Source organism: Neofelis nebulosa, chromosome 10, assembly GCF_028018385.1.
Source record: "Neofelis nebulosa isolate mNeoNeb1 chromosome 10, mNeoNeb1.pri, whole genome shotgun sequence".
Classification (NCBI taxonomy): domain Eukaryota; kingdom Metazoa; phylum Chordata; class Mammalia; order Carnivora; family Felidae; genus Neofelis; species Neofelis nebulosa.
Window position 1 is genome coordinate 60,624,699 of NC_080791.1, and position 17,469 is coordinate 60,642,167.

General features: G+C 41.9%; 1 protein-coding gene across 1 annotated transcript; it reads left to right on the plus strand.

Annotated features, from left to right (window-relative positions):
- Window positions 1-4,182: 4,182 nt before the first annotated feature.
- LOC131488584 (olfactory receptor 51D1) lies at window positions 4,183-6,882 on the plus strand. Its single transcript, XM_058690448.1, has one exon. It carries the CDS (start codon window positions 4,623-4,625, stop codon window positions 5,691-5,693), a length of 1,071 nt encoding a protein of 356 aa, XP_058546431.1. The 5' UTR covers window positions 4,183-4,622; the 3' UTR covers window positions 5,694-6,882.
- Window positions 6,883-17,469: the final 10,587 nt, after the last annotated feature.

A 17,469-nucleotide genomic window follows, 5' to 3' on the forward strand; every position in this document is an offset into this window, starting at 1 on the left:
TGGGGAGATAATTAAATTCTTCACATTATTGACTTTTCCTATAAAGGAACATAGGTTCTCCCCCCTCCCCCCCATTTATTTTAGGTCTTCTTCAGTTTCTCTTAAGGATGCTTTCTGGTTTTCTATGTAGAAGGTCCTCTATATCTTTTGTTAGATTTACTCTTAGACATGTGATTTTTCTATGCCATTGTAAATGATTTAAAAAAAATCATGTCTATTTTATAAATAAATACACTGGAATTTTGTCCATTAACCTGTATTCAGCAACCTTTATATACTTATTAATTCTAATTATCTAATTGGTAACCTTTATGTAGTTACTTATTAATTCAAATTACTTACGAATGGATTCTTTTGGATTTTTATACATATACCATCACTAATCCACAAATAATGATTAATTATTTTTTCTAAATTTCATATGATATGTTTCTTTTTCTTGCCTTATTACAGGTTGTTAACACAAGAAATCATTTTTATCTTCAGGTAAAACCATGCTTTCTTTCAATGTGAGTATTTGTGGCTCTGTATCAATACATCCATCACTATCTTTTAACAAAAAAACAATGGCATTACTCATTTGCAAATGGAATTTGAATACCTTGGAAACAAGAGAACACTTTCTTACTGGAGGGATTTCCTTGTAGATTTTTCTGCATCTCCTTTGCCTTTACTCCAGTTTAAGCCAAGATAATCTCTTGTCTAGGTGATCGGAATAACTTTTTCACTGATCGGCCCCACTTAAGATCTTTCCTACCAATTACTGTCCATGCTGTGGCTAGTATGATCTTTCAAACATGAGTCAGTCTGTAGCATCTTCTCATTGATGTTAGAATGCCAGGATGAAGTTCATACTCCCCAAACCAGCTCATAAGGACTCCATGAGCCAACTTGGTGCACCTCTCCATCCCCATCTCCAAACACTCTACCTCCATCTTTTGCCTGCTAAGTCCCAGATGCAGTGAAATTATCTCACCACTTCAATGTGTCATGCTTTCTCTCGCCCGTCAGCTTTCATATGTTTTTCTCCATAGTAAGAATACTCATCCCACTCCCTGGTTCTGATGAATTTTTAGCTTCAGGTATCTGTTTAAACATTCTTCCTTAGGAAGACCTTTCCTGACCCTAATCTTGGTGGGACTAATTTTCTCTTTTCTTTTTATTTCACTTAAAGCATTTAACATTATGAGATTATTTTTCATGCTCATGATGAGATCTTTTGTCTATTTTTACAGGGGGGATGGATACTGATGCACATATTTTAAGAGGAGATTTATGGTCCTCTTTCATTCACTCTTAATACCTGTCCTTTTGTTGATGTTAATTCATAATTCTCAACTCTATTTATTACTTCAGTTGAGGCATGTTTAATGAGAAGGTCCCCTTAATTTTTTGGTAGCAACAGCAAGGACCAAACTGCCACAATTTTTGAATGGGGATTTTTCACAGGAACTTTTCAAACATTTTTTCACTTGTTAGAAGAATAAGAATAGTATCTTCCAGAGTAAGATAGACCATGATATGACTTTAAAAATAATAGCATATCCCTATAGTATTGTTCCAGTATTTTTCATAAGAAATAAAGAAAACAAATCAGAAAATTGAAATTCAATGCAAACAACGTTAAAGGGTCCACCCAACAATGGAGAGCTCTGGCTGAGGATATACTCAAATTCTTGGCTTAGGAGGCCCTAAATGATCTGAACTCTATGAATATTGAGAACATGGAGCCTTCTGCACTAACTCCATCACATGTACTTGTGTTCAATCTCTTGTACCTCCAAAATACACATTTAAAAACTCCTTAGAACTATCGATTCTACATGTATTGCCCATTTCAGTCCTTCTCTTCACATGCAAACCTCTTCAAAGAGATGTCTACATCCACTTTCTCCCTTTCCTTTCAACCCACTTACTCCTTACTTGCTGCATTCAAGATTCTCTTCCCACAAGCCTTTCTCAAGGTATCAAGTGAATTTTTTTTACTTTCAGCCCTACAGTGCTTGATCTCCCAGAAGCCTTCTGTACTGCTTTCCACTCCTTCTTCCCAATGTATTTTCTTCCTCTGACTGTTGTAGCAGTATCTCAGCCAAATTTCCTCATACTTCATTGGCTCTTCCAGTTGTTTTGAGTAATAATAATGAACACGAACATTCACTGGAGAATTGCTAATATCTCATTTTATTTTTCGTCAAACTGAGGTTAAGCCTAGTTGTACCATGAGCAAATAGTTGGACCCCAGTTTGGACACAAATGTTTCCTGACAGAGCCCCACATTTAAAGAACCATCGTACATTGTCCCATTTCTGGGGGGACAAGTGAGCTATGATTAGTGGATCAAAGAAGAAAGGGTTAGTTTGAAAGGAAAGGAGAGCTAAGATGCAATGGAAGGGGTTCAAATTCAAGACCAAGGAGTTAGGTCCTTGGTCCTTGAAGAGTCATCCTCAGAGCCACAGCCCATCATCCACGAGGCTGCAGCTTCCCCACCAGACCACGAGGGGGCAGCATCAAGAAGCAAGAGGCTTCACCGTGTGCTCCCCCACCACCCTTGGATAGGGAATTTGGGAGCCTGAGCAAGATTATCAGCGGCTTTGCGCTTTCTGGTGCATGCTGTTGCCTCCGTTCAGTTGCTCCTTTTTTTCCAGCACAGATCATCCCTTCTCTATCCCATGGCACTTGCCTTCCCTTCAGTCTCCTGAGCCTTAGGATAAATGGTAATAGAGCGAAGCTACTTTGGGTAGGAGTTTAGGGCGCAGTTTTCCTTGGCTGCCTGAGTGAAGTGCGGCTTCTTAGGGAGCCCTGAGGAATTCATCCTTCATCATCCCTCACGCTCCCCAGAGCCCCGGAGAAACTATATTTGCGCGGTGGCCTTGGGCGGAGGCACTATTGGTGAGTGAGCCAGGCTCAGCCCAGAGCGGGGAGCTAGACCAGGAGATCCAGCCACAATTGATTGCTGGGGGAAGCCGGCCTCTGCTCAGCTTGCTTGGCTGCTTGGAGAGGTCTGTGCACGCACTTCCCAGATTACAGCGGCCCGGGATCCCAGACCTTGTTCAGTGATCTACCCAGAGAGGATTTTCTTCAAACACTGTGAGGCCCATTCCAAACTTTGTCTATCGCTGGAGCCAGGAAGGAATCCCCGGTTCCAGCCTCCTACACTTCACTGAAGAGACAAGGCAAGGGGAATGAATTTATCCAAGGAAATTATGTGTGTGGGACAAATACATGTGTGGTGGTGGTGATTAGTAATGAAAAAGGAAATTGAGAAGCTGCGCTGTAAAGTGAAGTTGGAGCCACCCAGTAAAGGGCCTTGAATGCAGCCCAAGTGGTTTCAACTTAGAGGGCTATGGGAGCCACCAGTAACTTGCTAGACAGAACCTGATATGTCTGGTTTTGCTGTTTAGATGGCAGTGATGCAGAAGGTAGATTGAAATATCTGGGTGTAGAGGCAGGGGGGTGAGTTAGAAAGCTCATTTCATAATAAGAGCAGAGTGGATGATATAATGAGGTTGGGAGGGAAGGCGGGTGTATTAAACAAGAGGAGAGGTCATCATAGAGTAGTTGGAAAAGTAAAATCACGTGTGGAGGTAAAAGAAGAAAAATAAAGATGGGAGTAGCTGCCCTGAACTGGATTTGGAAGAGGTTCTATTTGGGACGAGATGAGCGTAAGCCCATAGGCTATCCAAGTAGAAAAATGAGGAGGCAGCAGGTTATAGGGTTGGTTTTCAGGACAGAAGCTTAGCACAGGGTTGTATGTGAGAGAAAGGAAGTTGAGCCTGGTGGTTATGTGATCACCAGGGAGAGGAGTGGCAGAAAGGGGGGATGTGCCTGTGTTCACCCCCTAGCACCAGCAGCAGCATGGACTGCTTTTCTTTCCACGTCTCAGCTGCATCTGGTTTCTGTGTCATACCCCACCCAAGCACAATCTGGGACTGACTGTCATGCAGGTGTCCAGAGATCCTGATGAAAAATTCTGTTCTATTCTTTGTTGGGGGCTGAAAATGATAATCTTTCTTTAGCCCCATCTCCCTACCTCCCAGAACACCAGAACTGCTTTCCACAAATTTCTTTGATTAAAACAAAAATCACCAGGGGAGAAGGGATACTGTCCTTAATCAGATTCCTCGACTTCCTGCCCTGGAAATTCTGATTCTCTGGGCCTGGAGTGAGACATGGGGGATTGTCTTCTCAATAACTGCTTCAGATGAGTCTTTCAGGGAAGTTTGAGAAATGCTCCTTGGGCCTAAACACAAGTCTGTCTCTTGAAGCCAGTACCAGACCGAACCCCTGCTTTCTGGGGTTCAGACTAGGGTGGGTCTTAAAGGCAACTGCAGGCTAAGCCTCACACTCTGGACCCAAACCAACCATAACCTCACGTGCACTAGAAGAGCTAGGGTCAGTGTGGAACCTTCTGGGCAGGTCTGCTGTGTTGGAGAAGTAGTTAAGAGCAGTGTCCCAGTCCACAGCTTCGGCTCTGGCAAAGAAGAGCTGTTGCATGTTTTCTGAGTGGGCCGTCACACACTGACACTAATGGGATCTCCAGGGAAGTGAGTATAAAGAGAATCAGAGCACAGAGAGGCTGGAGTTCAGAATTGCAAGTATTTAATCTTCTGTTTGCTACCATCATGACTCCAGTGCCCTTCCTTGTAAGTCCTTTCTCTCCTCTGAGTTATGACTTAATGCTGTTTCTTCTTTTCCCTGATGTAGACCCTGGACCTGGCATGCAGAAGCCTCAGCTCTTGGTTCCTGTCAGGGCCACTCCAAATGGAACTCTGGTCCATCCAGCATACTTCCTGCTGGTGGGAATCCCTGGCCTGGGGCGTGACATACACTTTTGGCTGGCTTTCCCCCTGTGCTTTATGTATGCCATGGCCACCCTGGGAAACCTGGCCATTGTCCTCATCATCCGTGTGGAAAGGCGTCTGCATGAGCCCATGTACCTCTTCCTGGCCATGCTTTCCACTATTGACCTAGTCCTGTCTTCTGTCACCATGCCCAAGATGGCCAGCCTCTTCCTGACAGGCATCCAGGAGATAGGATTCAATGTTTGTCTGGCCCAGATGTTCCTTATCCATGCTCTGTCAGCCATGGAGTCAGCTGTCCTGCTGGCTATGGCTTTTGACCGCTTTGTGGCCATCTGTCATCCACTGCGGCATGCTTCTGTGCTCACAGGGCCTACTGTGGCCAAGATTGGACTAGCTGCCCTGACCAGGGGATTTGTTTTCTTCTTCCCTCTGCCCTTCATCCTGAAGCGGTTGTCATACTGCCAAACACATATGGTCACACACTCCTTCTGTCTGCACCAAGATATTATGAAGTTGTCCTGTTCTGACACCAGGGTCAATGTAGTATATGGACTCTTCATTATCCTATCAGTCATGGGTGTGGACTCCCTCTTCATTGGCTTCTCCTACGTTCTTATCCTGAAGACTGTGTTGGAGCTGGGTTCTCAGGGGGCAGCACTCAAGGCTTTCAGTACCTGCATCTCCCATCTCTGTGCTGTTCTGGTCTTCTATGTGCCCCTCATTGGGCTCTCAGTGGTGCACAGGCTGGGGGGCCCTACCTCCCTGCTCCATGTGATTATGGCTAATATCTATTTGCTACTACCACCTGTGGTCAACCCTGTTGTCTATGGAGCCAAAACCAAGGAGATCCGTTCACGGGTCCTCCATATGTTCTCACAGGGTGGCAGGTGAGCAGAATAACCTCCTTAGGGCCTTCAATCCCTGCCAAATCTGGAAGGATTAGGATCTTGTTGAATGTCTCCGTGATTGGAGCATCCAACCCATCGGGCTGTCAGCTTCTAGATATCTAATTAGATCTTGGATTCCTGTTTCCAGGAAATGTGTTGATTCAGAAGTGTGGTTCTGAGGAAGTTTTGTTCAGTCCGAAGAAGCATCCCCAAGCAAAGGGTGCTCCTTGGAAGACTCCGACATTGGCAGGAATGAGTCAGTACTAAGTCATTTGCTGGGGGTAGCCTGCACAAGTGTGACCTTTCTGCTTACATGGTGGTAGAGCCAGAGAGGCAGCAGCCGGCACTGTTAATCAGCTGTGCCCCCAGCAGCAGGCTTTTGTGAAGGAGATTTGAACGTCACACCTCCATGGCTGCCATAGCATCTGACCTTGGACATTTCAACCATGTAAGACCTGTGGTACAGGAACTTAGGTGTTTTCTGCCTCCAGCCTTCAGCTGTATTTAGTTTAATGTTTAATAGTTTAGTGATGTGTAATTGATATACAATAAATGGCACACATTTAAAGTATACAGTTTGAGGGGCATCTGGGTGGCTTAGTTGGTTAAGGTCAGTTAAGTGTCCGACTTCGTTTTGGCTCTTGGTTTCGGCTCAGGTCATGATCTCAGTTTGTGAGCACAGAGCCTGCTTGGGATTCTCTCTCTCCCTCTCTCTCTCTGCCCTTCCCCTGCTCACTCTCTCTGTCTCTCTGTCTCTCTCTCTCAAAATAAATAAACTTACAAAATTTAAAAAGTGTACAGTTTGATAAGTTTTGACATGTACACACCCATAAAACCACACCATAGTCAAGATAGTGAACATACTCATTACCCCCAAAAGTTTCCTTATACCCCTTTTAAAATCCTTCATTCCCATCTCTCTTGGTCACTCCCTGCTCCAGTTCCCAGGCAACCACTGAAATGCTTTATGCTACATTAGTTTGCATTTTCTAGAGTTTTATATAAATAGAATCATACAATATGTACTCCTTTTCTTGCCTGGCTTATTTTACTCAGCACAATTATTTTGAGATTCATCCATGTTGCAGCATGTATAAGTAACTTAATTCTTTTTACTGCTAGGTAACATTCTATTATATAATTATGCCATAGTTTGTTTATCCATTCACCTGTTGTTGGACATTTAGGATGTTTCCAGAATTGGAAACAAATACAGCTGCTATGAACATATAAGTCTTTGTATGGACATGTGGTTTTTTTCCCCTCCTGTGTAAATATTTAGGAATGAAATGGCTAGATCATACTGGAGGTATATATTTAACTTTTTAACTGCCAAACTGTCTTCCAGAATGGTTGTACCATTTTACATTTCCACTAATAGTGTATGGGACTGATACTTTTTTGGCATCTTAGCCTACATTTGGTGTAGTCTGTATTTTTTATTTTAGCCATTTTAGTAGATCTGTAGTAGTATCTCATTGTGATTCAATTTGTATTACCCTAATCAATAGTGATGTTGGCATCTCTTCATGTGTTTATTTGCCATCTGTAAATCATTGCCACTTTTCCATTGGGTTGTTTGTTTTGTTATTGTTGAGTTTGAATTTTTTAAAATATATGTTGCATGTAAGTCCTTTATCAGGTATATACTTTACATTTCCCCCAGTCTGTGACTTGTCTTTTACTTCTCTTAAGCATCTTTATAAAACATCAAACATTCTAACTGGTGAAGTCCAGTTTATCAAGTTGTTGTTTCATAGCACACACTTTTTTAAAAAAAGTTTTTAATGCTTATTTATTTTTGGGAGAGAGAGAGAGAGAGAGAGAGAGAGAAACAGAGCATGAACAAGGAAAGGCAGAGAGAGAGAGGGAGACACAGAATCCGAAATCCGAAGCAGGCTCCAGGCTCTGAGCAGTCAGCACAGAGCCTGACGTGGGGCTCCAACCCATGAACTGAGAGATCAGGACCTGAGCCAAAGTTGGATGCTTAACCTACTGAGCCACCCAGGTGCCCCTCATAGCACACACTTCTGATGTCATATCTAAAAACTCATCACCACAGTCACACATACACAAAAAACATTATTCTTTTTCCCCCTAGAAGCATTATAATTTTAGGTTTTACGTTTAGCTCTGTGATCTATTTTGTGTTAGCTTTTGTATATAGTGTAGAAAATCATTTATCTATATATGTGTGGGGTCTAATTCTGGACTGATTCATTGGCCTATTTTTCTATTTTTATGTCAATACCACATTGTTTTGACTACTGCAGCTTTATAAGAAATCTTGTAATCAGTATTGTCAATCCTTTCCCTTTGTTCCTTATTTTCAAAGGTGGTCAATCCTTTCCTTTTGTTCCTTATTTTCAAAGGTGGTCTTTCATGGGAATTTTAGCAGCAGTTTAAACATTTATATAAAATAGTCTTTTAGAATTTTGATTTGAATTGTACTGCATTAATATAGGTCAATTTAGAGAGAATTAACATTGTTAATTAGTGACTTCTAACTCATGAACAAAGTATATATCTTCAGTTTTAGGGTCTTTGGTTTCTTTCAGAAATGTTTTGTAGTTTTCATTGTACAGATTTATCATGTCTTTCACCAAATTTATCTGTATTTTATATTTTGATGCTATTATAAATGGTATTTTTTAGTTAAAATTTATGGTCATCCATTATGTTAGTATAGAGAACTGTAACTGATTTCTTTATATTAACCCTGAATCTTGCACTTTGCTAAACTCAATCATTTCTACAAGTTTTTTTGTATATTTCATTAGATTTTTCTACATAGATGATGATCATGTTGTTTGTGAATAAAGACAGTTTTACCTCTTTCATTTCAATTTGCATACATTTACTTAATCTGTTTGTTTGTTATTGTATTGATAAGAAATGACAGGACATTGTGACTACAAGTGATACCTATCCTGTGATCTTGGGGGGAAAATATCTAGTTTTTTACTATTAAGTATGTTCTATCAATTCTTGAGAGAGATATTGAAATATTTAGCTATAATTTTATATTTGTCTATTTATTCATGTAATTATATCACTTTTGCTTCAAATATTTTGAAATTTTCTTAACAGGTACCTAAATATTTAGCATTTTTAAATTTCTTCTTAATGAATTAATCTTTTATCATTATGAAGTGGCCTTCTTTATTTGTGGTAATATATGTTACTCTGAAATGTACATTGTCTGATGTTAATAAAGCCATTTTAGCTTTCTTGTGATTAGTGTAATCATGGTATATATTTTTCCCCATTCATTACTTTTCATCTATTTGTGTCCTTTTGTTTGGAGTGCCTTGTCGACAGCATATTGTCAGATCTTACATTTTTATCTGATTTGATGACATCTGTTTTTTACTTATGGTATCCCATTTTCTCTTTGTACCATCTGTTTTCCCTCCTTTTGCTTTTCTTTCTTTTTGATTAACTGAATACTTTCAGTGGTTCTGTTTTATCTCCTTTTATTGTTTATTAGCTGTCACTGTTTTGTTATTTTAATGGCTGCTTTAGCATTTATAATATATCTTATCACAGCCTACTTTCATTTAACCATTCAATGTGTAGAAGAAGAATTTTACAATACTGTATTCCCATTTGTCTCCTCCCAAACTTTGTGCTGTTTTTGTACATTTTGCTTTTATTTATTTTATAAATCCAACAGAAAATTATTTAGTTTTGTTAACAGTCAATTATCTTCAAAGAGGTTTGAATAGTAAGAAAACAACTTTATGTATTTACCCATGTTGTTACAATTTTCACCAGTCTGCATTTCTCCCTGTAGATGCCCATTATTTCTATTTGGTATTATTTTTCTCTGCTTGAAGAGTTTCTTTTTCTTTGTTTTTCTTTTTTTAATGTTTATTAATTTTTGAGAGAGAGAGAGAGGCAGAGTGCAAGCAGGGGAGGGGCAGAGAGAGAGGGAGACACAGAATTCGAAGCAGGCTCCAGGCTCTGAGCTGTCAGCACAGAGCCTGATGAGGGGCTCGAACTTCTGAACTGTGAGATTGTGAACTGAGCTGGAGTCGGATCCTTAACTGACTGAGCCACCCAGGCACTCCGAAGAATTTATCATATAACTTGTAATGTGGTCTGCTGATAATGAATTATTTCAGCTTTTTTATACTTAAAGCATCTTTATCTTGAGCTTCTTGCATCTGTGAATTTATAGTTGCATCAAATTTGGAAAACTTTTGGCTGCTGTTTTTTGTAATCCCTCCCCCTCCCCACACCAAGGACTCCAATTACATATAATTAGGCCACTTGAAATTGTCCCATTGCTTAATGAGTCTGTGTTTGTTTTTTATTTACTTATTTTAAAGTTTTTTTTAACATTTATTTATTTTTGAGAAACAGACAAACAGAGCATGAGTGGGGGAGGGGCAGAGAGAGAGGGAGACACACAATCTGAAGCAGGTTCTAGTCTCTGAGCTGTCAGCACAGAGCCCATCACGGGGCTCGAACCCATGAACAATGAGATCATAATCTTATGACCTGAGCTGAAATCTGATGCTTAACTGACTGAGCCACACAGGTGCCCCTGTATTTGTTTTTTAAATATTATTTTTTTATCTGTGTTTCATTTTGAATAGTTTCTAATGCTATGTCTTCAAGTTTACTAATCATTTCTTCCACAGTATACCCTCATCCAGTGAGTTTCACATCTCATACATTGCAGTTTTTATCCCTAGAAGTGTGATTTCAATTGTAAAAAAATATTTTTCATGTTTCTACTTAAATTTGTAATCCATTTAATGCAGTTCTAATTATCATCTTAATGTCTTCATTGTGTAGTTCTAATATCTGTTTCAGTTCTGGATCAGTTTAATTATTCTCTTCATTTTGGGTCATTTTTCTTCTTTGCATGTCTGGTAATTTGATCACCTGCGAGACATTGCAAATTTTTCTTTGGTGCTACATATTTTTGTAGCCCGGTAGGTATTCTTATGCTTTGTTCAGGCAATCAGTCAAATTACTTGTACATAGTTTGATCATTTGGGTCTTGCTTTAAAGATTTGTTAGGTGGGACTAGAGCAGTGCTCAGTCTGAGGTTCATTATTCTCCACTACTGAGAAAAGGTCCTGTTGCATTCTGTATGCAGTGCCCTGTGAATCTTGAAGTTTTTCAGTCTGGCTGGTGGAAACAGTCACTGTCCTTGACTCTGTGTAAGTACTGGATAGTGCTACCTTTAATATTTTCAGGGAGCTCTTTCCCCATCTTTAGGTAGCTTGCTCACCTGCATGTGTTGATCAGTACCTCAGTTGAAGGAAGACCCTCTACATCTCTAGACTTCTCTCTCTGTGTAGCTCTTTCATCTTTGATACTTTCTCTTCCAGTCTAGCTGGCTTGATCTTCCTGAACTCTTTGCCTCCATTTCCTTAACTTAGGGTGTCCTCTGGACTCTGCCTAGGTTCTCCTCCCCTGTGCTGCAATGAAGCTTTTTTTAGGGCAGTAAGCTGGGGAAACCCCCGGGTTTCACCTTACTTGTTTCCCATGTCTCAGGGCTTACTCTCCTTCATTGCCTGATGCTTACTGTCTTGTAAACCATTGTGTACGTATACCATCCATTTCTTGGTTCCTTCAGGTGGATGTTGCTTCTTGATACTCCATTTTGGCCAGAGTATGGATGTATATATATTGTAAGTCTTCACATAGTCAAAGTTTGGGACGTTGAGGAAAACAGCAAAGATAGTTCAAGGGGGATGGCAGTGAGTGTCAGGCTACAGATTCCACAGGGCAACTGGAGCTCTTGTCATCACTAGTTTTGATGTGGTTCAAGATGGAATGGCCTGATTTAACATAGTCTATTTTTGCATAGTTTGAGTTAGCATGCTCTGTGTTGTAAATTTAACACAGTGGTGTAAAGCTGATAAGTAGAAAACAAGGAGAAACTAGCTAAAATTCACTTTGCTTTATTTATAGACTTAAAAAAATTTTTTTTATTTGAGTATAGTTGACATACAATGTTTAATTAGTTTCAGGTATACAACATGGTGATTCAGCATCTCTATGTTGTGCTGTTCTTACCACAAATGTAGCTATCATCTGTCACCATGCACCACTATTACATCATTGGCTATATTCCCTGTGTCATACCTTTTGTTCCCGTGACTTTTAAAAAACTTATTTAAATATTCAAGGTATTTAGTTTCACATTAAAATTGTTCTCTAGTTTTATAAATGTTCTCTCACTATTTTTTGCCCTTAATAGAGAAACAAGATGACATTGGTATTATATGGCTGGTGTTGGAGATAGGGGAGGTTTAAGGAAATCACATCTTATTTCCTCAGCCAGAGATTCAGAAACCCAAAGCCAGGGAGTGCAAGATAGTATGGTCCCCAGGGATCCATGTTATGAGTTAGCTAGACACAGGGTGCAGAGCCTGGGAGACAAAGAATATGTAGCTTTGGGGAAAGGTAGATGGGTCCATTGGGATCCAGACTTAGCAAGGACCCAAGCAGGGGCCACCAATGGGAAGAAGGCATAGTACAGAGAAAGCTTCAAGAAGAAAAGGAGCTCATACTTAATCATGGGACCTCACTGAAAGCTTATTCTGCTTTTCCTCTGGCTGAGTTTGATGAGCCTGGGAAGAAAGAGAAAAACCCCTCACAAAGGTCATGGCCACACAAATGAGTTTCTTCTAGCCTTCCCTTACTCATCCCCCTGTCTAACTTTTCACTGGGAACTGGCCAATAGCCCAGCTGGCACAGGGCCCATCTGGGGAGGACTCTAGAGACCCTGTCTACCCACTGCCCCTCCTTCCCCATACCCTGAGGTACACTTTCCCAGGACACAGAAGCCAAGAAGGACACCAGACCTACAGTTGGCTACTGAGAGGTACCTGCTCAAAGACCCTCTGGGAAGCACTCCCTCCACCAGAAGGGAGAAGCAGAAGGAGGGAGGAGGTAAGACAGAGAATAAATACCCAACCAGGGAGGCCCAAAGGAGAGGGTGGAGACAGAGAGTGGCAGCCTCTTCAGGAAGAGGACTAGAGGAAAAGACACACGTTCCTTCAGTGCGTTGAGGTGAGTGTAGGAGACCAGGGGATATGTGCAGGTGTGTGGGTTTCTTGTAGTTGGGGATTTCCCATTAGATTTTCCAAGTGAAGGAGAAACCAGGCTGTGATGAAATGAAGTATGGGGGTGGAGCCAGGAAGAATAAAGGAGGCTCCTGACTCAAAGGACAGTGTTAGCAGTTTCTATGTGAGGTGGAGGGAAGCATGGACAGTGTTAGCTGCTGCCTGTGGGTAATTTTCAGGTACTATAAAAAGTGATCAGTTTACTGGGGTCCCCATTTAGATCCTGGCAGGAGCTGTCCTAAATGAAGGTGAATGAAGAACAGACTGGGTTGGGACTGGGTTAGAGTTCAACTGGGGTCTGTCCATGTATTCACAGGACCAGTCCTAGTTTGTTAGTGTGGTTGAAGTTCAGTTTGTGTTGGGGGTAGGGGCTCATTCTGTACTCTGCATCAGAAGTCAGAGTATGGCTGATACAGAGTGTGGCTGATATTGGGACTTCAAGATCCTCCTAGGGCTCTGGTCTTGACTCTGTGTGTGCCTAGGGGCAGGGTCCAGTCTTTATTCCATTTAAAAAGTGGATTACTGTCTACACTGTGACTTCCCCTGCCTTGCACTCTGTTCCCTGGCCCCACTGAACCACGTGCAGCTTTCCTAACAAGGTATGTACTCCTTCTCTCTGGGTCTTCGAATTTGTCAGTATGCACTTTTAACGACAAATTAGGTCCAATTTGTTGCTTTAGTTCCCCCAGCCCCCTCAATTAAATCAAAGCCCTTTGCCATATCCTGCAAGCCCCTCCGTGATCTGGCCCCTGCCCTCCTCTCTGACCTCACTTTCCAAAATTCTCCTGAGCTCTCAGTACTCTGGCCATGCTGACTTTCTTTCTGATCTGTGAACCACCAGAATAGAAGACCTTTTCCTTTTGTTGCCTCATCTGCTCTTTCCCTAGATGTCAGAATGTCTGGCATGTTCCTATCATACAGCTTTCAGCTCATACATCATCACCTCAGAGAGGCTTCCAGTGACCTGCATCTCAAATATGGGTTCCTCTCCCCTGTCCTTTTCTATCTTATCACTCTATTTTATCTTTAGTGTACTTATCTTTATCTGATACGTTCTTGCTTATTTGTTATTGCCCTCCTAGTGTATGAGCTCCCTGAAAACAGCCATCTTTTCTCTTTTATCTGCTGTTTTATCTCTGAATGCTGCTGTCCCCATATTCCCAACCCTGCCTGGTTAACCATGACTGGCCCCTCAAGTCTTGGCTCACAGGTTACCTCCTCAGGGAAGCTCTCTGAACCTGGAAATTTGGTAAGCTACTGTCTGCTTTGCTCCCAGGCTCTTGTACTTACCCCTATCCTAGCATTTATCACAACTTGTGATAGCTGCATAATTTGTCTCCATTTCTCCCCACCCCTGCATTGTTTACTGTGTGCCTTGTTTACTCTGTGTCTCATTATCTCCAGTGTTTAGTGCAGATTCTGGTACCTGGTAGTCAGTCAGTCAGTCAGTAATTACTGAAAAAACATGAGTGTACCAATCAAAGTCCCAGATCAGGCTTTTTCACTGCACCATGTTTCCCTGTGTGTAGGCAACAAAGTAGTTCTGCTGGACACTGATTACCAGGTCAAGCTTTGCAGCTCTGTGGGACTTTTAGAGACTCTGATCCTACTTGGGACGGGGAGGGGCAGGGCCCTGAATCCCTGGAGCTGTTTGGGGGTGATTTTGGAGGCCCACGCTGCCTCTAGTGAATAGAACAGAGCTGGGAGCCTCACTCTACTTTTTTTGAATTAGAAAAATGAGAAAGTGCAAAGTCTATTCTCATTTTGACCCTTCTAAAATGAATGTTGGACACTACAAAGGTTCATCTGCTTTATCAAATCCAAAAGAGGTAGGGGGACAGAAGATAAGGATGACCTGAGGTAGAAGTGATTCTGGGGCTACCACACACATGGAGGATTAAGGAAGGAACCCCCCCTCCTGAACTGAGTGATGAGCTCCCGCAGTTCTTGCCCACCGCAGCATTGCCCTGAAGTTTGCCTTTTCTCTCTGGGCCTGAGAGTAGGATCCAGAGGCCCCCAGGTGTTCTGGGATCCCTCTAAGGACATTATCTTCCAGATGTTCCCGCAGAGGCTGGCAAGGGCACCTGAGGCCCCAACACCGCTGCTCTAAGCATGGAGCATTGTATGTGTTTATCCCCAACAATGGTAATGACCATGAAACCCTTCTCCCATTCCCTGTTTGTTCCCCTTCCTTGCTGCACCTAAGTGGGGAGAGCTGGTCAGGTTTCCTGAGTCCTGGAGAGGGCCTCTAGACTCACAGGTCCTCAAAGTGTGGATTTCTTGGAGATAGCATTAAAATGGACCTTATAAACCATTGGTCCATTCCTTTTCTTTTTTTTTCTAAATATTTATTTTTGAGAGAGGGAGCACGTGAGTGCGCACAAGTGGTCGAGGGGCAGAGAGAGAGAGGAACAGAAGATTCAAAGCGGGCTTAATGCTGACAGCAGAGAGCCCGATGTGGGGTTCAAACTCATGAATCACAAGATCATGACCTGAGCTGAAGTCAGACACTTAACCCGTAAGTCTCTAATAAACTATCAGCATCCTTATCAGTCAAATAGGATTAATAATACAGGTTAATGAGAGGCTCTAATCATATAAGAAGGGTAGAGGATAAAGTTTTTAAATCTCCATTGTAGGGACTGCCCAAAGTCACAGCCAGAGGAGTTGGGGCTAAAAGGAGAATGCCCAAGTCTTAGTCCGGGAGGGTCCTCTTTACTGCCCTTTTAAGTTCCCTTCCAAGAGTCTACCTGGGTAAGGTATCCTACTTACCAAGCCCTTCTACCCTGCCTCTCAGGTAGATTTTATTGCTTTCAGAAGGTGCAACAACAATTAAGGGCAGCCTAGAATAGGGGAAAATGTACAGACCTTGGTATTGGTCCAGCTATTAGTCCAGTTCTGCTTTACCAGTCAGCTATTAAACCCTGGGAGCACTTTTTAATCCTGTGGGACTTCAGTTTTCTCAGATATATATAAAGATACATAGAATTCCTATCACGTAGAATTTTCTTAGGTTAGAGATAATATTTTTACAGCATCCAGCATTTGGTAGGATCTCAGTGATTTCTATTTTTATCATAAAAAGCAATAAAATCAGTTTTGGGAGTGACTTCATTGTTGTTCTCTTGGCTCAGAAGAAATAGAGCTCATGGCCCCTGGTCTACCTCCCTGACTGCTTTTCCATGTGTTTCTGAGAAGGAGGATGTTCAGAGAGGTCTGGGAAGAGTGTGAGGGTGGGGTGGTCATGGGGGCTGAGCTGGCACTGGGGGACAGAGTCCTGGAGGCCAGGGGGAGGGAATGAGGAGAATTGGAGACTTCAAAGTGTATTTCTCCTCTGTGTAGTTGTGGCTTCTTCTCCCTCCATCCTCAAGAAAGGGCCAAGATGTCCTTCACAGTTCTCCAAGGCGCGCCTGCGACTTGCTGAGATAGTGTGACTTTTTCTTTTTCAAAGAAAGTCCCAAGCCTATTCCCTGGGGTTAGGGAAAGGAAAGAAAAAATACTTTCTTTGTTTATTTTTTCTTGAGTGTGTTTTACTTTCAAACTAGAGTGATTTAGTTCCTATTTCCCCCAGAGTTCCAAATGTTCTCTGAGTACATGCAAATGGTTCTAATTATCAACAGCCACTCAGACCAGATGACATCTGTTCCCTCTGCCTGCCTCCTCCCAATCTACTGTGGGAGATTGGGATGCTTCAGTGCTTGGGCCTTCTGGCTGGTCTCCCTACCATCCCTTCCTTTTTCTCTTGCTGAAGTTTCTGTGGCCCAGCCTGATATTTTCCCCAGCAGTAGCTGCCCACTTTATACTGCTGAGGCATCTCTCTCCCAGACAGCTGAGTCTTCTCCTTGTCTGATGTCTCCACATCAGTGCTTATCCTTTGCCGTTGAGAGAGATGGGCTGCTAGCTACTGTGTATGTGTGTATGAGTATGTGCCTGAGGTGGAGTGGTGATTTAGGTGACAAATGGGGAAAATGAAAAGTTTTTGGGAACTGTATGTTTTCAGGAACCTTGTTTCCCATTTTAATGGAAAAAATTTAAAAGTGCTTCACATATTGTGATATAGGTTTTACAGCACCCTTTGACATGCCTTATCTCATAATTTTGCAGCAGCGCTGTAAGGTTGTTACTGTCCTCCACTTATTTTGAGCTGAGACTTGCATTTCTAACCCCAGATTTGACCCTTAGAGGTAATAGGTTGGAATATGCCAATCCAATGATTATTTCCTAATGTTTCCTAAGGTGGAACATGGTGATTCTGTTCTACCATGTCTATTCATGTGAAATTTTTGGATGCTATAGATATCTGGCCTCCTGGAGTAGCAGAGCTTTCTTGCTGATGTCTCCAGAGGGGGCATCCTAGGTCACCCTGTCTCTCGGGCATAAACTGTGCTGCATGTCTACTTTGCATTTATGTAGAGCCAAGGCTGTGCACCTGCTTTGTTCTCCATGTATCCTTTCATGCCCTCTGCTTCCCTGGGTAATAAAGTCCTTTTCTGTTTGACTGTAAAGATTCTTGTTCTAAAATTAGGACTACCCTGCACTGACCTTCCAAATATTCTTTCATTCTTCTCCAAAATCTATAGTTCATACAACGGGCAGTCCTTCCTACCTCCTTGCCTGTGCTATCCTCATTAGATGTCTATTGAGGGATTCTTCTTTTGATAAAACTCACTTTCATTTTCAATAAATGTT